The sequence below is a fragment of the Maniola hyperantus genome, chromosome 2 (assembly GCF_902806685.2).
Source record: "Maniola hyperantus chromosome 2, iAphHyp1.2, whole genome shotgun sequence".
Taxonomy (NCBI): Eukaryota; Metazoa; Arthropoda; class Insecta; order Lepidoptera; family Nymphalidae; genus Maniola; species Maniola hyperantus.
In genome coordinates, this window is record NC_048537.1 from 17,347,085 (window position 1) to 17,370,034 (window position 22,950).

Consider the following 22,950-nt stretch of genomic DNA (forward strand, 5'->3'; position numbering starts at 1 on the left):
ACTAATTTGAGAGTATCTGCATCTTTTTCTTTTTAATATTGCTAAAAAACGGAACATGTATTTTACATTTACATACTCTAAATTTTAGTGCACCCGCAACCCGTTGAGCTATGTCGGTTACTCTAGTTCTCCTACGGATCTCTTCATTTCTGATTCAATCACGTAGAGAAACTCCAAGCATAGCTCTCTCCATCGCCCGCTGAGTGACTCTGAGCTTTCTTATGAGACCCATAGTTAGCGACCATGTCTCGGATAATTTAAATTTTAAATAAATTTTAAGTATTTATTGGTATATATACCTTTTTTATAGGTAGACCCTGTAAAAGCTGTGATAGCCTAGTGGTTAGGACGTCCGCCTTCTAATCGGAGGTCGGGGGTTCGATCCCGGGCACGCACCTCTAAATTTTCGGAGTTTAGTGCGTTTTAAGCAATTAAATATCATTTGCTTTAACGGTGAAGAAAAACATCGTGAGAAAACTTGCATGCCTGAGAGTTCTCCATAATGTTCTCAAAGGTGTGTGAAGTCTACCAATCCGCACATGGCAAGCGTGGTAGACTATGGCCAAACCCTTTTCACTCTGAGAGGAGACCCGTGCTCTGTAGTCAGCCGGCGATGGGTTGATCATGATGATGATGATTATCTACCCATATTTTTGTTTGTCACTGTACCTAATAGCTCAGCAACTTGTAGTCTGACACGGACAGACGGCGCCCGCTCAGTCTAGCCTCTAACTAAAAGCATTTCACAAGCGGAAAGCGCTCAAATGGGCGTTGAAAGCTTTACGATGGTATTGTCTAAGCTCTTACTTACAAAATACAAACTAACTACCTCCACCGTAGTCTGGGACCCTGGTAATTATTTTAAACTACACTTTCTTGGTGCGACCAAGACATTAAAATAACAAAGTAATCAAATGTAGGCCCTTTTGAAGCTTTCCCTGTCCCTTAGTATTTTAATGATGTCGTTAAAAATATTTTATGGGTAGAAAGATTATTAAAAAAAAAATCTGTAAATGAAACCATTTCGAACTAAACTGTTGGATGTAATTTAAAAAAAAATAGAGCCGTTGTAAAGATAACAAGCCTTACTAAGCTATTGCTTTATCGTTCTGATAGAATATCAACGGATTTTTAAACAAATCTACAACAATTAAGTATGTGCTGTTTGTCAGTTGTATAAGGTTAGTATTTTTAGGGTTCCCTTGCCAACGGGACCCTATTACTAAGCCTCCGCTGTTCGTCTGTCTCGTGAACCGTAAATGTAGGATTTTTTACAGAATGTGTTTGCACAACGAATAAAAACTTTCAAAATGGCCGCGATGAAAATTAAAAATGTTATTTCTTGTACGGGTACAGAATCCTTTGTCTGCGAGTCCAATATGCATTTTACCAGTTTTTATTTCAATTTATATACTAACGCTCGAATGCAATGAAACCTGCTAGCAAGAGATTCAATGCAGCCAAAGGTGCTCGGAGCGCTCTAGGAGATGCTTTAATTTGACAGTACCTATTTTATTACACTTCCTTCCTTCTCTTCTTTCTCTGACTCTTTATTATCACAATCGGAGATGCACTGACGAATTTTTTTTTCATTTTACACTTCGGTAGCTAGATTTCGTAAAACCTGCATCTATCATTATTACAATCTCAATTGTTGTGATTGGCTGAATTTGTGCGATTCTTATTGCAACAAGGCATTATAGCCAATAGTGAGCGAGCGTCAACCAATCAGAGGTGATTGCGATCGTGACATTGTAGCTGTCATTCTAATGCAATCTAGCAGCTGATTCCAAGCGTACTATAAGAAGCTTCGCTCCAAAAATGTTGTGTTTAACTTACGACATGTCCGTGCGGCACCCTGGAGGGCTCCTGCAGCAGGGAGCCAGGCCTGCGCCCGCTGATGGTGCCCCCGGAGTGCAGGATGGCGCCATTGTCCGTGCTGCGCAGCCGGGGAGACTCCGTCAGCGATGGCAGCACCTGGAACAGTTAAAAAATACATTTGAGGGCGCCATAAAGTTGAAGAATCTCAACTCCGTATATTTGTAACTGATATATTCGACTCAAACCTCTCAAACTAACCAATCCTAGTTACGGAGCGCAATGTTTTAAAGCACGCACGCATTATCATCATCATCATTGTCATCTATATGCTATAGGTATACTTATGAAAGGAAAAAGTGGCTGACTGACTGACTGATCTATCAACGCACAGCTCAAAGTACTGCACGGATCGGGCTGTTTGACATGCTGATAGCTACTATGACGTAGGTCGTAGACATCCGCTAAGAAAGGATTTTTGAAAATTCAACCCCTAAAGGGGTAAAATAGGGGTTTCAAATTTGTGTATTCAAGGCGGACGAAGTCGCGAGGGTAAGCTAGTCAACCGATAAACGTGCACTTAGGTATCTTGTAGAGACTTCAACAAGTCACGATGTTGTACCGCCTTTATCCAGCAGCTCCCTGCAACTAGTATGATGCCGTCTGTTCAGTGTTCACCTAGTGGTGCGTCTGCCAACGCTGCGATCTGCGAAATCGCCATTCCAGCACCTTGGGACCCCAAAGTCTATCGGTTTTTCAAACTATGTGCCCTGCCTATTGCCACCTCAGCTTCGCAACCCGTTGATCAATGTCAATTACTTTGGTTCTACGGAGTCCTACGGATCTCCTCATTTTTAATCACGTAGAGAAACTCCAAGCATAGCTGTCTCCCATCGTCTGCTATAGTTAGCGATCATGTCTCGGATCTATATGTCATTACTGTTCGAAGACTGATGCGTTGAGCGATAAAGCCTAACGGAGCTCCAATAAATTCGTGCGGTTTTGCCGATCGGGCGAGCTCAACGTACGTAAAAATTAAATTTGGTCGTTGTTGATCAATGAAAGCCGCCCAACCCTTACAGCGCACGAGTGTGTAGGCACACATATACCGTATAGGCACACTCTATTTGCTCACACAGAAAGTTTGTAAGGTAATACCTTGGGCGCGTGTCGCAGAGGCTCATGCGGCAGGGTGTTAGCTCGACGCGCGCGCTGCTCGGCGCTCGGCGAGCTGCCCGCCTGGCCCATGCTACGTGCTCTATGGCCTCATCTGAAACGAACAAACAGAACATTCATATAATGCTTATTATAATACAATAACACATAGGTGTTAGGTAGCTAGCCTTATAAACAGAAAACTAAAGGGCTCTAAAGGCAGTTTGATCTTATAGTTAACGTAGGGACGTAAGTAAACTTAGCAATTCTTTTATTGGTAACGTTTTTATAATAAGCTCCCAGTACCCGTAGTACAAGATTTTACGTCTCACTAAACGAAACCAAATTCGAGAGTCAAAATACTTCCGCGTTACAGTAAAATGGACCTAAACAGCCTTGAATTGAAGTCAAATATTCAATGCCACTGATTTTAATTTCGCAATGTTTCCGCTTGGAGCGCTGGCTGTAGAAGTGTGGACTAACTTGAGCTTTAAGACAAGGCACTTAAGATCCAGTTTACTGTACGCGGAAGTATTTCGACTCTCGAATTTGGTTTGGTTTGGTGAGACGTAAAATCTTGTACTACGGGTACAGAAGACATCGGAAATAGCTCAAGTTCAAAGTTTTCATAAAACGTAAACGTATTGAAAAATCTTATCACAATGTAAAGGATTATAAAATGCCTAGCTTATGGTCGCGATTTCGTCCGCGTCGAATATAAAATTTTCAACCCCGTATTTTACCTCTTTAGGGGTTGAATTTTCAAGATGTCTACGTTATAGTAGCTATCTGCGTGCAAAATTTCAGCCCAATCCGTCCGGTAGTTTGAGCTGTGCGTTGACTTAATAGTTCATCAGTCAGTCAGTCAGTCAGCTTTTCCTTTTATAGGTTGTACATTTAGATAGACTTACACTTGTCTTTCACGAAGTTATGAAACAGAACTATAACAACACCATCAAGATCCCCCGAGATCATTTAACCGACATCGCGATAAGTAGGTGTAATTAACCTGTCAGTCAGCCGTCAAGTGCCCACGGCTGACGGTCGGGAGGAGGTCGAATGAAAGTGGCCCAATTTTATAACAATGACTATGAACAACAAAACTGATAACTAAGGGCCGGTTGTTTCAACAAACTTTGACGGACACGTAACCTTTAAATATGGCGCTAACGAACGTAAGTAAAGAAAAAGCGTTGATTCAGCATCTATTAGCGCTAACGTTCGTTAAAAAGTTACGTTTACGTTAACCGGTGCTGGCGCCATTGGTGATCGTCAAATCTGTTCGTAACTTCATACTTCTTACAAACGGAATATTTTATTTACAAATTATAATGGAATCAATTTAATTTAAAGCTTTTAATGGTAGTTTTTTTTAAGATGAAAGAGAATTTGTAAGAGAGAAAAAGTGTTCAAAATTCGAAGTAGCAATGTTAATAACTATGTATATAATTTAATATACTTAAAATGAAATTAAAAAAGGATACGGAGAAGTAAGTTAATTTTTAGGGTTAGTTTCGCAACCAAAATAACAATGACGAACAGTTTTTGTACAATGAAGCAACGCACTTAAATTAACAGATGTTAAAGTTCGTCTACGTCTGTTAAATTTTAACGAACGTATCTTACGAAGACCAATGGTTTGAAACAACCGGCCCTTAGTGATTTCCAATTAAACATGAACGATATGAACGTCCGATGTTGCTTTCTACTTAAAAGACTAATTTATGAAATAATTGGTTGACTGAAAGTGGATAGGATGTCTAATTAGTATTAGTTCAATATGTGACTTTGGATTGACGAAACTGACTAAGAATGATGTCAGAATAATCGTCTATTGGACTGTGGTTGCCAGCCAGGTAACCTACCAGTGTGCCTGGGTGCTGCTGGCCCTTTTGGATGCGTCCGAGGGGAAGAACAGTGTCCGGTCGGTGCACCACGGTAACATGGCTAGGAATTTCTCTTCGGGGACATTTTTGGCTATGGCTAATGACCTGGCTTTTAAGTAATTAAATACTTATCACTTGCATTAACGGTGAAGAAAAACATCGTGAGGAAACATGCATGCCTGAGAGTTCTCCATAATGTTATCAAAGGTGTGTGAAGTCTACCAATCGGCACATGGCCAGCGTGGTAGACTATGGCCAAACCCTTCTCACTCTGAGAGGAGACTCGTGCTCTGTAGTGAGCCGGCGATTGGTTGATCATGAATGACCTGGCAGGGGGGGAGAATTCTCCGCATGTCCCTCTGCCTAGCAGAGGGCACAGTGGACGAGGCGAATGATGGGACGCGGGCGACGTGCGCGGGATCCCGTTGTCGCCCGTTGGGTCCCCGGGAGCGGGAGGCGCACATTGTTGGTGCGCCTCGGACGTGCGGTGGGGGACTTTGTACCTTGGACGATCTAATACTGAGTGGAGGGTCTGCCTCGGCGGCCGTCGCTGGCTGGGTCGCAGTTGATTGCTTCGGTGTTCCCGTGACCCAGTCGCCAGGCGACGCGACGCGCAGGACAGGAGCGCCGCTGGGTTTTAGTGGGTATTTCCCAGCGATAAAAAAGGCTATTGGACTAAAACTCCGTGGGTGAAGTTGGGAACAAAACTAGTAAAAAAAGAAAACATCGTAAGAGATATTTAAGGCCATAAATTCAAATTACATCAATTGAGTATGTTCGTTAAGTTTCTAAATACATTAAAAATGTATACACAATATCTCAGTGCTCGGGCTTAGGGCCACTTTCCCTACAATAAATCTTTTAAGACCCTCAAATTTGTAAAGCAGCATGCAAGGGACCTCACATGGTGATTTTATAGTTTTAAGTGTACCTTAACTTAAAAAATTATAAATAAGAGCCGTGAAGGATCATGTGTGGGTTTTCAAGTCGTGGGACATGAATTTTCTAATCGTGGCCAGATAAATATCTGGGTGTTCTATAGAACCTTCTCGTCGTCAACCGGTAGACGTCTACAGCGTGCTGATTCGCTAACTCAGTGACCAACGATGAATGATAGACACAGAGCTCATTTGATATTCATTTTTGATCCATTGAAGGTTTTCTACGAATAATCATAGTTTTGCCATGTCCGTCTGTCTGTTCGCGGCTTAGCTCAGACACTCTTAGTAAGAACTAGAAAAGAAAGCTGTAATTTGGCATAGATATCTAAATATATAAAAAGAAAAGGTAACTGATTGACTGATTTATCAACGCACAGCTCAAACTACTGGACGTATCGGGCTGAAATTTGGCATGCAGATTGCAGATAGCCTTATGACGTAGGCATAATAGCTAAGGGGGTGAAATAGGGGTTTGAAATTTGTGCAGTCAGCGCGGACGAAGTCGCGAGCATAAGCTAGTACAATATATTCATATAAATCATGTCGAAAAAGTGAAAAATCAAATGTTCAAATAAATTTGATTTAGGGTACACGTAAATTGGGGCCACACAATTCGCGATATATCACGAACATTGACTTATGTATTACTTCGTATGGACAGGGTTATTAAACAAACAAAATGGCACCGTGGTTTTCATTAGTATCTAAGAGATGGTGCTGATTTATTTGGTTCCTAAACCGTGAAAAATTTTGTTCGCTTGAGGCTTGTATCTTGTCATTTATATAAATTATATATATATATATATATATATATATAAATAATAATATAATAAATATATATATATATATTTCTTTCTACCTATTTGTAAATTTGGCTGAATAAAAGGTTTTTATTATTATTATTATTATTATTCATTATAGGTATACGCTTGACCACAATCACACCTGATGGGAAGTGATGATGTGGCCTAAGATGGGACGCGTTTACCTAGAAGATGCCTATTCACTCTTGTTTTTAAGATACCTGGGTTGTAATTGGTAGGAAACACATATCGATGATCACGAATAATTTGCCGAACCCCTAGCAGAGCCGAACCATATTATAATGATGTCATTATTTCACTCGCGATCAGCAAATGGGAGAAATCGTTTCATTCAGAAAGCTTTTAAAATGTCACAGCACAGCTGATGAGTGTTATTAGCGACACAACAGAATGGGATGTGAAAATAAGCAGCATTAACGTGCAGCCGGACTTTATGCTAGGGTTGCCACTGGATAGCTAGATGCCAAGATATTTTCGTTATGGATTTTGTTATTTATTTTAGGGTAAACTAAATAATGACCTGTTTTCGGGGCCCCTGGGATTTCAGGGGCTGTAAACCCCCATAACCCCCCCCCCCCCCCCCCCCCCCGCTACGGCCAAGATTAGTAGTATGGATCATTTTTACGATTAAAAAGCACTTATAAAACTTCTATTCTATTATACCTACACACGACTGCCAAAAAAGCAGTGACGTGTTTTCTTTGTTCAACCATAACTTTTCTAAATGCCAGAACATGGGGTCTCGTTAGAATCCCATACTATCCCGAGTGACATTGGACTATATTTTTTAAATTCAACATGACAGGGCAGTCGTATTTTCTTTTTTAGTTTTTTGTCAATCGTGAAATTTTCGGGAGATTTTGAAATTTTTAATTGTCAAAATATTATTTAATAGTGATTTCAGTGGAAAAATAGCAACAATGACGATAAAATATTATTGCAAAAATAAATACTTAATATATTGTGTAAGACAATAATAATAATGTGTTTCGTATGCGTACCAACCCTACGCATGGAAGGCAAAAGTGCATAGCAATAGAGAATTTTCTCTGTCCGCGGAGAAATAGCGCTGCGCCCGCGCACGCCAACTTTCCTTATATAGTCATAATTCATAGATACGTTGTAGCTAGCGCTGGATATAGCGTCGAAGAACCGATTGATGGCTCAATCGAATTGCAGCTCGCTTTTGCATATCTTAAAAATCCTAACTTTGTTTAAAGTTAGGATTTTTTGGGTTCCGTACCTTTAAAGGAAAAAGGAACTATCACTTCGTTGTCTGTCTGTCTGTCCGTCTGTCCGTTGTGTCTGTCGAGAAAACCTATAGGGTACTTCCCGTTGACTTAGAATCATGAAATTTGGTAAGTAGGTAGGTCAAAAGGAAAACCGGAACCCTTATAGGATCACTTTGTTGTCTGTCTGTCAAGAAACCTACAGGGTAGTTCCAAAAGAATATTAGCCAAGTTCATCATGATGACTAATATCCCCCATTCCCCTCCAACTAAGCGCTAAACTCTGGAAACCTTTCGGATTTGATTCCGCTCCTTTAAATGTTGAACTATTGAGGTTCTATGACATTGAAACCTAGATAAAACAATGCTTATTACGTAATATTATACACTTTTAATAAAGTATAATTGGATACATTATTGGATTAACTAATCGCATACCTAAAATCTCAGATAACATAACTCTATCGTTGGTAATATTTACCTTATTTGCTGAGCGAACATGTGGAAAGCAATTAATTGGCGTAAAATGCAAATAATGAGTTAACAATAAAATTATAAGTACCAGTTTATACGCATTTTAAAATTTTTATACATTAATTTTAATTAGTATAATGGTAAATTAGTATATTAGGTAGTGAAAATATTTTGTAAGATGCATCTTTGAATAAGATAAAGAAGGAAAGTTTTATATTCAAATATACTTTGACAGCCATGATAGCGTAGTAGTCAAAATGTCCGCCTCGTATTTGTGAGGTTGGGAGTTCGATCCCGGGCAGCTCTAACTTATCACTTGCTTTTTAACGGTGAAGGAATACATCGTGAGGATACCTGCATGCCTGAGAGTTCTACATAATGTTCTCAAAGGTATATGAAGTCTGCCAATATATGCACTTGGCCAGCGTGGTTAACCATGTCGCTAGTAGTAAATATTCATTAACTTGATTAATAATTTTGACCTTTTTGAAAAGTGGCTTAATTTGATCCTAAAGTGATAATAAATTACTAAAAATTCACAAAAATTTTATTCGATCGATAAAGAGGTGCAATAAAAATGCAAAAACGCTACCCGTCATCTTTATATGTTCATGAGCTGTGATGACGTCACACGGATTAGTAAGCAACGGTGCTTTCTTAGTGAAATACATACTTACAACTTCAACAAACCATGTGACGTCACAGTCGGAATTAACATGGCGGCTACGGTATCATGCGTTTTGGATATTAAGTAGGTAGGTACTTTGGGGAACAGATAAAGTGAAATCTTTAAAATGAATTATAAAATTCATTGCATAATAATTTGATAAACTGAAATTAACATTTTTCGTCTGCTTCTGGCTAATACTATCTTGTTTATACATCTCTATATATAAAAATGAATCGCTGAATGTGTTGCTGATCGCAAATCTCGAGAACAGCTGAACCGATTTCGCTTATTCTTTTTCATAATATTCCTTGAAGTATGGGGATGGTTCTTACGGAGAGAATAAATTTAAAAAACTCCTGAAAAAGAATCGACTGTTAGGCGGTACGAAGTTCGCCGGGGCAGCTAGTTTTTAGATATTTTTTTACTTGGTGTAAAATACCGTATTGTTTTAAGAGACGACTTTCAAATGAAATGTAAATATTCCTCCTCACAATCCCACCACGTATGTTAATACAAGTTACTCGAATGTTGTTGGAATAACTTAAGAAAAGTTTCCCTGGCGCGCTCTCCAGCGCTCTACATACAAACGTAGCTTGCTTCTGACTTGAAAATCAACCAAACTCAATACCATATGTATTTGTAAACTAGTTTATGCCGGCGACTTAGTCCGCATGGACTACTCAACCCTTACCGCGCACCCTAAGGGTTGAATTTTAAAAATCCTTTCTTAGCGGATGTCTTCGTGGCGTTAATAATTAAAATAAATATTTTAAAAATAAATAAAAATATTTTTGTTTAATTACATATTCCCTTTAATAATGAATTCTTAAAGGGAATGTGTAATTAAAGTTCGAGTGTACAACTTATTTTAGGCATCGGTGGCTTAACCTAATCTTGGCTGTAATTTTTGGTGAAACAATAAATGATTTATTATTTTGTTGAAACAATAAATTATTTATTTATTATTCTAGCCCCATAAACCGCCGTTATACAAAAAATCACGTCATTCTATTACTACAGTCCAGGACCCTATTAGTTTGTGTTTCTATCCAACATGCATTGATTCGTTGATATTCAATTGAGAACCAAACTAGGTTTGTCTGGAGCGCGCAACGAATGAACTCCTCATAAAGTGGAGTAGCAAGATCACGCAGCATACAATTACATACAATCACCGGCCATTATCATAACGAGTGGGCACAACAATGGGTGCGAAGACGGACACCCTGATTTACAATTAAAAATGAGTTTAGTAGCAACAATATAATTTTGTTTACATAAACATTAAGTCGTCTATTCCACCTAGTGGGGGGTCTGCCAACGCTACTCTTTGGTGCTATTTTTAGGGTTCCGTACCCCCAAAGGCAATACAGAACCCTTATAGTATCATTTCGTTGTCTGTCTGTCTGTCAAGAAACCTGCAGGGTACTTCCCGTTGACCTAGAATCATGAAATTTGGCAGGTAGGTAGGTCAGGGCAGGTAGTTTACTCAGATACAAGTTAGCCCTTAACTGCAATAGTAAGTGATGATGCACTCTAGTCTCTATGGAAGGGGGCTAACCTGGAAGGGGTATGGCAGTTTTTATTAAACCCATGGCCCATTGGTTTCTACACGGCATCGATCGTAGGCACGCTAGGCCGCACACTATTGCTATGTCGCGTTTGGTTTTTGTTATTTTGAGGTGATCACAATTGCCAACTGACTCCCGTTGCCTACATCTCACCTACAGTGGCGTGCAGCTCATAGAAGCATAAACACACTGCTTACCCTCATTGTTATAAATCAATGCTTATTTTTCATTATAACCTGCCGTAAAATAAGTTCATACCTAAATGCATACCCTGTCTTGTACTCCTGTGCACGCCACTGCTCACCTACATCATTATCATGATCAACCCATTGCCGGCTCACTACAGAGCACGGATCTCCTCTCAGAGCGAGAAGGGTTTTGGCCATAGTCTACCACGCTGGCCATGTGCGGATTGCTAGACTTCACACACCTTTGAAAACATTATGGAGAACTTTCAGGCATGCAGGTTTCCTCACGATGTTTTCCTTCACCGTTAAAGCAAGTGATATTTAATGGATAAAACGCACATAACTCAGAAAAGTTAGAGGTGCGTGCCCGGGATCGAACCCCCGACCTCCGATGAGAAGGCAGACGTCCTAACCGTCCGTCCTTTTGTCTGGTGGGAGGCTTCGGCCGTGGCTAGTTACCACCCTACCGGCAAAGCTGTGCCGCCAAGCGATTTAGCGTTCCGGTACGATGCCGTGTAGAAACCAAAGGGGTATGGGTTTCATAAAAACTGTCATACCCCTTCCAGGTTAGCCCGCTATCATCTTAGACTGCATCATCACTTACCACCAGGTGAGATTGCAGTCAAGGGCTAACTTGTATCTGAATAAAAAAAAAAAAAAAAAAAAAAAAAAAAAAAACCACTAGGCTTATCACATCCCACCTAGATTATTCATTAATTCAGTAAAACACGTCCCACATTCTTTCCCCCCGCCCCGATCCATGAATGCGTGACAGGAGCAACAAGAAATGACCAATATGCCAATGGCTGGCTGCTGGCGGTTGGCACGGAAGCACTGAGAGCATAATTTTCCACGTCCGTGCGCCGACTGCGGGAGAACCGTTAACATCTTAATGATGCCCGCCGGCGGCGACGCAACGCTGCGGCGGACTCATTTGCTTGTGACTAGGTTTTAATGCGACTTCTATTGTGTTGAACTTAGATTTAAGTTGTCAAAAATATGGATTAAGTTAAAAAAAATATATAACCAAGCTAACTCGGTATTATCCTACTAATATTATAAATGTGAAAGTGTGGATGTTTGTTACTCAATCACGCAATAACTACTGGACGGATTTGGCTGAAATTTGGAATGAAGATAGATTATACCCTGGATTAATACATAGGCTACTTTTTATCCCGGAAAATCAAAGAGTTCCCGCGGAATTTTAAAAAAAACGTAAATCCACGCGGACGAAGTTGCGGGCATCAGCTAGTGTTTCTATAATTTCGTAAAAATATTAAAATGCATACTATAAAACTTGTAATTTTGTCAACCACTTTTTTTTTAAGGATGAAGAAAAAGCTTTGTTGTTTTTATTATTATGGTTTAAAACCTAGGAACTGTACGAAGGAAATTTGTCACAGAGACAGCTTGTAGGAGAAGGAGATCTTCTAAGGTTACTTTTTGTCCTGAAAAATCAAAGATATCTCACGGGATTTAAAAAAAACCCGAAGAAGTCGCGAGCGTCATCCATACTTATTACTTATAATTATATAATATAACTTATTTATAATCCATACTATAATATTACAAATGCGCTGTCTGTCTGTCTGCTAGCTTTTCACTGCTCAACCGTTCAACCGATTTTGACGAAATTTGGTACAGAGATAGCTTGCATCCCGGGGAAGGACATAGGCTACTTTTTATCCCGGAAAATTCAAGAGTTCCCACGGGATTTTTAAAAAGCTAAATCCACGCGGACTAAGTCGCGGGCATCATCTAGTACTTTTTATCGGGCTAACTCGGAAGGGGTAGGTAATAGGTATGGCAGTTTTATTAAACCCATACCACTGATCGGTTTCTACTAAAGATGGGCGTTATTGGCTATTTATGTCAACGGTTAATCAACAGTTATTTAGTTTCAATACCGATATTGATAACCGTTGCCGAATATCGGTAGGTATCAGAGTTGTGTTTCAACTAATTTAATATGCGCAACGCGCAGCGGTTTCCGTATTAGTAACTAAGCTAGCTGCCGTATCAATACCGTCTGTATAGCTAGCGCGCGCATATTCAGTAAAATAAAACCAATTTTACTTTCATGAATATCGTGAAGTAATCACAACCTTAAGTTCATAGCAGCAAAGTTTAATTTGATCATTGACATAGGTCAAACTATAGTGGACGCCTGCACAGATAGTTTGCCACAGTCCAGTTAACCAAAAACATTTCACGAAGATTGATAAACCAAAGAGGACCTTATCTCTATTACTCTAAGGCTAACTGTATTAAGATTGATAGATCAAAGTGTAATGGACAAGTACTTGTACAGTTAAGCCTTAGCGTAATAGAGATAAGGTCGGCTTTGGTTTACCAAGTTCTTAGTTACTAAGCCGGTAGCCAATAACCGCTCCTTCTCAGCTTTCAGTGAAAGAAAGAAAGAGAAGGCATAATTATTGCGTTTCTAGTTACCAAAAAACCAAACAATGCATTGTCAGTTGCCAGTTGGCAGCGTTGCGTTATCAGGTGGTTCGTCATAGATGTTAACTGAAAACCGTTGCTAGCTACGACAATAACGCTACGGTACGCTATAGGCACGGCAGCGGTTTTCAGTTAAGTTTAGCTATAGCGGACACATGTCTAGTTTCTACACAGCATCGTACCGGAACACCAAATCGCTTGGCGGCACGGCTTTGCCGGTGGGATGGTAACTAACCACGGTCAAAACCTCCCACCATATCAGGCCAGAAAAATTTAGAAAATATAATTCTAAATTGTCCCTGCCGGGAATCGAACCGAACGACCCATTTATAAGACCACAGCGCTTACCACTGCGCCAGGGAGGTCGTCAAAAGTGTATTTTTGACACAACGATTAAAGTGTAATTGTACATACATAAAGACACAACACAGAGAAACGAGTTGTTAATCCTCTAATGCTTGTGGGATAGTAGGTATTCCTAGATACTACCACAATAACTTGCCTTTGATGTATGTATTATGTATTGAAAACGCGTTCATCCGCCGTCATTTGCATTGTGCGTGAGGCATTATCGTTCGTGCGGGCTGAATATCTATATCATCTATGGGCTGAATAGAGTTATTAGCTTTTAATGGTAGCAGTTTTTATAGCTTTTTTTTTATAAGCCTACCTCTAAATTTTTTCTTTTTCTTTAATATATATATATATATATATGTTTTTTAATATACTTTTTAATTATTTTTTTCCTTATATAGGTACTTCTTTTTTTTGTATTTTTTTTGTATTTTTTTTTTAATATATATATTATTGCTTATTTGGTATATCTTTTTTTCTCTGACCTATCTAACTCTAATTTTTCAGAGGTCATCTCAAACGCGGGCAAAGGCCTCCCCCTTTATCTTCCGGGTTAAAATGTTTGAGTAAATTTCCTTTGTTTTTGTTACGTATATTCTGAAGTTCAGGGGGGTGGTAGTCGCTAACTCCCTCGGTGACCAGCCGTCGTGGGAGTTTAATATAGTTTTTTATAGCTAGTTAAAGTTTAATAAGCTATCTTGTTCTGGTGTAAACAGGTTACTTCTTGCTACTCACTCTAGGATGAGCTGATAGAAATAACGTCCGCGCCAAAAAACTGCATATTTACGGTCGGGCTTAGAATTCCAGTAGCGGTTCCGCAAAACTGCTGCATCAAAAACCAATCGCACATATGACCTTTTTCTATAAACAAGCCACACAGACACACACACAACGCTCAGGTGTGTCATCATCATCATCATGATCAACCCATCACCGGCTCACTACAGAGCGCGGGTCTCCTCTCAAAGTGAGAAGGGTTTTGGCCATAGTCTACCACGCTGGCCACGTGCGGATTGGTAGACTTCACACACCTTTGAGAACATTATGGAGAACTTTCAGGCATGCAGGTTTCCTCACGATGTTTTCCTTCACCGTTAAAGCAAGTGATATTTAATTAATTAAAACTCTGAAAAGTTAGAGGTGCGTGCCCGGGATCGAACCCCCGACCTCCGATTAGAAGGCGGACGTCCTAACCACTAGGCTATCACTGCTTATATTGCAGGTGTGTAATGCAAGCGAATTCAATCATTAAGGTGCTAAACGAGTTTTAGCTTTTGACTGTACAACTGCGAACTTCCTTTTTTAACCGACTTCAAAAAAAGGAGGAGGTTCTCAATTCATCGGAATCTTTTTTTTATTTTTTTTATTTTTTATGTATGTTCCCCGATTACTCGAAGACGCCTGGACCGATTTTGAATTTTTTTTTTGTTTGAAAAGATATACTTCAAAGTTGGTCCCATTTAAATTTGGTGAAGATCTGATGAACATCTTCGAAGATAGATACTGGAACTCCTCAACGGATAAGAGTAAATTGCTCGCGATCAGTGTAATAGCTTAGTAAACAGTAGATTTTTAACCAGTCATAGCATAATTCCATGGGGCCACTAAAAATTGTGAAATAAATTTTTTTTACAAAAAAAATAAAAACCGACTTCGATACACAAACACTAAAAATTGTAAAATAATTTAATTTATTACCGAATATATTACGTATACAAGAGTTAATTTAGTTTTCCATAATAATATTTTTTGGGGTAGGTGCCAATGAGGTGCCATTGTGGAGTCTCATAAAAATATGAAGTCTAGACGATTCGCGCAGCTAAAGCTAATTGGCACCGGCACCAAAAAATATTATTATGGAACTATATTAACTCTTGTATACGTAATATATTCGGTAATAAATTAAATTATTTTTCAATTTTTAGTGTTTGTGTATCGAAGTCGGTTTTTATTTTTTTTGTAAATAATTTTTGATGTTGGATATAACAGGTGTAATTTTCAACAGCAATAAGCCTCAACAAGTGAAAGTAACTCCCTTACTGTTCCCCTTGACACCAGGCCAGCGCGCTGCATTCATGAGGCCATCACGTTTTACGATTCTCGCCATACTGCCATAAACTATGTGCACTGAGGTGTCGTGTCAATAGAGCGTGTCAATTACTCGTGGGCAAGGATTTTTACCCGATTGCGGCGAACCTCAAAGCAGGGTATCTGCAGTGTCAGCGCCAAAATGGCGAAAATCAAGTTGCCTTAAAAACAGGCGACAATCATAAGTCCAGCGTGTATTAGTAGAGGTCAGTGAGTTTGAAGGGCTGAACTTCAATTCAATTCAATTTCTTTATTTTGCAGATACATATTTATTTACAGTAGATAATATGTACTTTCAGGATTTATTCCACACCCAGCCTGTTGAACTGAGATATAACAAGAATAACACAGACTTGGGCGCGTTTGGAACCCTCGTAGCTTTAGTTTTAAGTTCACGTAATACATTATCACCACTACATCATAATGTATTGCAAATTCAGCAATTGACTATCAGAAAGTGTATAGGTGTAATAATACCCAATTTGAATAAAGGATTTAAGTTTAAAAAACGCATTAAAATAGATAAGCACTTATTCTATTTTTGCTTAAAATATTTTTTAGATTCTTTGTACAAATTAGCTTGGGGCGCTTATTACGAAATTCGTTCCTCTAGTAATACCAATATGGCAACTCTCTGACTATAAGTATGAACTATGTTGGTAGTTATGTATGTATTAAACAATGAAATTTTATGGAAAGCGAAATCGTATGCGTCATAAGTTTTAATTACGAGTATTGTGCCGCTGACCCACAGCCAAAACAACTGGACCTTCACATAGGGGGCAAAGTGTGGGGCAAACATACCAGTTGTTTTTAACACCAGTAAAAATCGGTGCTTCGCACATTTTTTTTTTTGCACAAAGTATTAATACTTAAGGCTACACAAATTTCAAACTCCTATTTTACCTCCTTAGGGGTTGAATTTTCAAAAATCCTTTCGTAACGGATGTGTACGTCATAATAGCGATCTGCATGACAAATTTCAGCCCGATCCGTCCAGTAGTTTGAGCTGGGCATTCCGAAACAGTGGTAGATGCATTTGACGATTCAAAAGTACATGTAAAAGTTTAATTGAATAAAAAATAAAAAAATAAATTGTGCGTTGATAGATCAGTCAGTCAGCTTTTTCTTTTATATAGATTACTAGCTGATGCCCGCGATTTCGTCCGCGTGGAATTAGGTTTCTAAAAATCCCGTGGGAACTCTTTATTTTCCGGAATAAAAATGTAGCCTATGTTACTCTCCAGCAGGGTTAGCATGGGCGGGGATATAATTTTCTCCCCGGGGAAAGGATAAAATCTTTATCCCCTCCGACAGCTTTATCCACTCTCCGAGCATGGGCTCACGGGTGGATATAATTATCCACAGTGAATAAAACGGGGGACTTTTCGGTTTTTGGATCTTTTCCTTTACCTTTATTGGGTTAATGGTAATTGGTATTTGGGACCTATGTTGGGTTTATGTTGGGGTTCCCAACCATATTCCAAACATAACCCAAACACAACCCAAAAATAACACAAACACAACACAAACATAACCCAAACACAACCCAAACATAACCTAAACCCAACAGGTACCGCGAGACATGTTTTGATTTTTTAAGTTCTATGAGAATAAACTTAAACCCACGTCTAATGTCGAGGATAAAATTGTCCCCGAATTAGGGATAAACTTCTCCTCTCCCCTGTTGCCGTGCTTTGAGAGGTGGACAAGTATATTTTCTACCTCGTCAGTGGATATAATTGGGGGATAAAATTTTTGTCTCCTGCCCATGCTAGGGGGGCAGGTCTTTATTTATACCCATGCAAAAAATTCCGCTGTATTTGTTCCGGGACAAACCAACAAACCAACAAACAAACACACTTTCGCATTATTTTGTAATAAAAGGTACTGAGGTACTGATAGTGTTTAAAAAAATGGCGACCGTTTTCCAGTCTATAGAAGTTTTTGGTCAGTAGCTGAGAACAATGTTTTTGGTACGAAAAAAAATAGCAGATTAAAACGTTAGCACTTAGAAGAGAGAATCGTCCGTAATTCCCTCTCACGGGTATACATTAGCGGGAGTATATCTGCAGCGCAGTAACTGTTATAATTAAAGGAAATAGGAAAACAGATGGCAATGGAACAGGTTGCCGCGCGCAGACGGAGCGGCGCGCGGACATTTCTCGCTCCATCGCTGCCACAGACACTGTGCTCACAGAGCCTGCGAATATTATGTTTTTACCGGACTACGGCCAAGCCAAAAGGAAGGGTCAAAAGGAGAATGGCAGATCCTGACCCACCAATTTACACACAATATAAATTAATGATAATTATCCTAGTATTAAATAACCACTTAAAAATTAAAAATTGTTATTTTAAACTTGCGAATGTTTTTATTAGTTTCACAATATTATAGGTAAATTTATTGCATATAACCTAGAATCATTATGTGACTTCATCTTAGATTTAATGAAAAACCGCAAGTTCTAGAGGTGTTAAATCCTATGTATAGTTATCAGTGATGAAACAGCTACAAAATGCTGCATAAAGCATACGTCGTGTAAACGACTTTTATATAATAAAAACCGGCCAAGTGCGAGTCAGGCTCGCGCCATGAGGGTTCCGTACTACAGTCGTATTTTTTCGACATTTTGCACGATAATTCAAAAACTATGATGCATGAAAATAAATAAAAATCTGTTTTAGAATGTACAGGTGAAGACCTTTCATATGATACCCCACTTGATATAGTCACTCACTTCGAAAGTTGAAAATCCTAATTATTAGTTTATGACCACAATTTAATTTTTTTTGTGTGATCTGACCCTAAATTCACGGTTTTCAGATTTTTCCCCAAATGTCAGCTATAAGATCTACCTACCTGCCAAATTTCATGATTCTAGGTCAACGGGAAGTACCCTGTAGGTTTCTTGACAGACAGACAGACAGACAGACAGACAACTAAGTGGTCCTATAAGGTTTCCGTTTTTCCTTTTGAGGTACGGAACCCTAAAAATTAAGATTTTAGCAAATAAATATACTTATACTTATGTAGAGCATCAGTAACTCATTTTGTTGGTAGGTAGTACATACTTATTTCCTACTAACTTATGTGGACTACACAAATTTCAAACCCTTATTTTACACATTTGTTGAATTTTCAATAAAAATTTTTTACAAAAAAAATAAAAACCGACTTCGTTACACAAACACTAAAAATTGAAAAATAATTTAATTTATTACCGAATATATTGTGTATACAAGAGTTAATATAGTTCCATAATAATACTTTTTGGTGCCGGTGCCAATTAGCTTTCGCGAATCGTCTAGACTTCATATTTTTATGGGACTCCACCATGGCACCTCATTGGCACCGACCCCAAAAAATATTATTATGGAACTATATTAACTCTTGTATACACAATATATTCGGTAATAAATTAAATTATTTTTCAATTTTTAGTGTTTGTGTAACGAAGTCGGTTTTTATTTTTTTTGTAAAAATTTTTTATTTCACAATTTTTAGTGGCCCCATGGAATTATGCTATTACTGGTTAAAAGTCTACTGTTTACTAAGCTATTACACTGATCGCGAGCAATTTACTCTTATCCGTTGAGGAGTTCCAGTATCTATCTTCGAAGATGTTCATCAGATCTTCACCAAATTGAAATGGGACCAACTTTGAAGTATACCCTTTCAAACAAAAAAAGAATTTTCAAAATCGGTCTAGGCGTTTTCGAGTAATCGGGGAACATACATAAAAAATAAAAAAATAAAAAAAAAAAAAAGATTCCGACGAATTGAGAACCTCCTCCTTTTTTTGAAGTCGGTTAAAAATCGTTTCTTAGCGGATCCCTACGTAATAATAGCTACCGCAAGCCAAACTTCAGCCCGATCCGTTCACTAGTGTGAGCTGTGCGTTGATAGATTAGTCAGTCAGTCAACTTTTACTTTTATATTATAGATGTTATAGATGTCAATAACCCACTTAGCCTAAACTTATCATTAATTTAACTAACACTTATGATTAACGATAAGGAAGCTGTCGGAAAAACACAGCTGGGCTGGGCAGCATTTGAAAAATTGCGTCGTCTTCAATTCGTTGATACTCCAAAGCTTTAGAGCTTTGGACCAAAGACTTTAATAAGCAAAGCCTCCTTGTAATGATATATGACGCTGATACGTGGGCACTCAGGTTGCCTTCTCCATAAGTTTATTCAGCGGGCTATATTGGCATGGCTTTGATTATAATGCGTGTAAAATGAGTTTACACACGCCCTTTTAACTTTATGTCAATAGTACGACTTTAGTCCTTATTTTTAAAGTGAACTGTACTTTTGACACGATGGTTGACGCATAGAGTTCAAATGGAATGCATTAGAACTCATTTTTTACGGACTATAGGTACATCAGTTTAACAATAAGATCTGTAGCTTACTCTGTAGTGATCTAGCCTGCGGGACTAGTAGCCGTGTTTGAGCTATTTATCCGGGTATAGCTGAGACATCGACGTGTCACTGCAGCGCAGACTGCTCGCTGCCGGAACACGGGGGTAATGAATGCGTACTCCGACCAAATGACAAGTGACTCTCAAACAAACCGACCTCAATGCATCAAACACATGAGAAAGCCAGCCAGGGCCAGACCTTCGTTATTTTATAAAAGCTGAAAGTTTATCTGCGCATTGTTCCCAACACAGGGAGGAACGATCAGCGACTATAAAGTTTGGCAACCTTAATTTTAGGGTTCCGTACCTCAAAAGGAAAAGGGTTTAAACCGGAATCTTTCAGAACTCAGTTATCTTCTTTTATCAATCAATCAATACTTATAATAAAACTGTAACAGGTCAAATTCTGTACATTGAAGATATTTTGAATTATTTTTATCGAGGGCACTCTATAATCGATACTGAACCCAAAACTGTAATTTTTTTCATTTTTGTCTGTCTGTCTGTCTGTCTGTCTGTCTGTATCACGGCCGCGCATCACGCTGAAACTACTGAACGGATTCCAATGAAACTTGGTACGATTTGAGGCCATACTATGAGGAAGAATATAGGATACTTTTTATCCCGAAATTCAGCATGGTTCCCGTAGGAGAGGGGACGAAAGTCAAAATGTATACTGAGTTGTAATTCATCAACGCGTAGTCCGATTTCATTCATTCTTTTTTTGTTAGAAAGGGGATATTTTAAAGATTGTTCCGTAAATATTTCAAGGTCATCGGTTTTTAACCGACTGTCAAAAAGGAGGTGGTTCTTTTTTCTACATCGATTTTTTCGAGGTTTCTGGACCGATTTGCAATTTTTTTTTTTTAAATCAACAAAAAAAGTTTACGTCGTGGTCACATAAAAAATTCTGGATTCAGCTTCTTAATCCTGATGCTGCAGGGTTACTGCCCGCCTGGGTTATCAAGATTCAGGAAGTGTTCATAGTGAATTCATATTGTAGGTACCAAGCAACGACTTTATTCTCAGACTTCAAGTCTCAACTCCTCAACTCTGATGATGTAGGGTACAGCACTCCTAAACTATAATGTTTCAGGAACTGCGGATGATGCAAAATTATTTTAGGTACCAAGCATAGGCTACATCATTGAACTTCGGATCCTAACTCCTCAATCCTGATGCTACAAAGTACTGAAGTCCTAAATCGTGGGGATTTTAGAATTTCTGATAGTGAATTGATATTTAACATTGACATATATATCAACGCACAGCCTAAACCGCTAGTCCTAAAGATATGAAACTTGGAGGGTCTATTCTTTGTAAAGAGTAGGTATCCACTAAGAAAGGATTTTTCGAAATTCCACCCCTAAGTGGGTTAAATGGGGGATGGAAGTTTGTATGAAAGTCGGTCATTTTTCAAGTTATTTGCATGAAAGTTGGTATTTGGGTTTTCGGTCACAAATGAAGAAATACGTGTTTCAGGATTTTTCGAAAATTTGCCCATAAGGGTGGTAAAATAGGGGATGAAAGATTGTATGGGAAAGTTTTAATTATTGATATTATTAACTTGAAATTTGGAAAATAGGTTTTTTTTTTGAGGTTAGGTGTCAGCTAAGAAACGACTATGAGAAAATCCCCCCCCCCCCCCCCCCCCCCCCCCTAAAGGAGCCAAAATGCCATTTGTTTCCTGTAGGAGCAGAAGCTAGTCTAGTAATATGTGTGATATTTAATAAAATATGGTGCACAAATAGACGGTATCACCACAGAGTATATCACTATGCTGGCACTCTCGGCCGGTGGTCGGTGGCGAGCGGGTGTTACCATCGATTTGTTTGCTTACTGAATATTTGGGATTAACTTCAAGTTCTAAAGCCTCAAGTGGATAGTGGATTTCACAGTAGGTATGGGTTTCAAGTTATTTTTTTTTTTTTTTTAATTTAATAGGAAGCCAACGGTATACAAAGAAAACTAATTATGACGACTTATATAAACTTAGGACTATCAATGTATACTCACTAACAGGCTAACTCAACAAGTTTCGTCAATGTACCCCAGTTTCCACATACCGCCAGCAAGACGTATGGGAAACTCCCATGGGGCGGAGTGGTTGGTGTACACGCGCATCAGATCACAACAATACTAACTGACTATCGCTATCGCTGCTGTATCGCCATCAGACTCCACGCTAACTGTTCCACAACATACATCGCAAGGGAGATACTGCTCACTTCCTATATTATTTCATTTTTAGGGTTCCGTACCTCAAAAGGAAAAACGGAACCCTTATAGGATCACTTTGTTGTCTGTCTGTCAAGAAACCTACAGGGTACTTCCCGTTGACCTAGAATCATGAAATTTGGCAGGTAGGTAGATCTTATAGCTAACACTTGGGGAAAAATCTGAAAACCGTGAATTTAGGGTTAGATCACACAAAAAAATTAAATTGTGGTCATGAACTAATAATTAGTATTTTCAACTTTCGAAGTGAGTGACTATATCAAGTGGGGTATCATATGAAAGGTCTTCACCTGTGCATTCTAAAACAGATTTTTATTTATTTTTATGCATCATAGTTTTTGAATTATCGTGCAAAATGTCGAAAAAATACGACTGTAGTACAGAACCCTCATTGCGCGAGCCTGACTCGCACTTGGCCGGTTTTTTTATTTTATAGACTAAATGAAAAGTAAACATTTTACACCACACTTTTAGACCAAACCACTAGATAAAAACTGAGATTGGTGTTTGCAATTTGCAGCCCAAATAGGCCGTGGTCTGTGCTGTGGGCTGACAAAGATCATCGAGCTTACACGATTTATAGATTTTAAGATTACACTAGCTTATGCTCGCGACTTCGTC

At 38.8% G+C, this 22,950-nt stretch overlaps 1 protein-coding gene across 4 annotated transcripts in view; it reads right to left on the minus strand.

The window, feature by feature from the left end:
* Positions 1-22,950, minus strand: part of LOC117990561 (microtubule-associated protein futsch-like) — a 165,952-nt gene that overhangs the window by 45,303 nt on the left and 97,699 nt on the right. For all 4 annotated transcript variants that reach the window (XM_069506767.1, XM_069506765.1, XM_069506775.1 and 1 more), the window contains 2 exons: positions 2,977-3,088; positions 1,840-1,977 (listed from right to left, as the gene is read on the minus strand). In XM_069506767.1, the coding sequence (XP_069362868.1) occupies positions 1,840-1,977; positions 2,977-3,066 (228 nt within the window). In that variant the 5' untranslated portion in view covers positions 3,067-3,088. The remainder of the gene's footprint in view (positions 1-1,839; positions 1,978-2,976; positions 3,089-22,950) is intronic.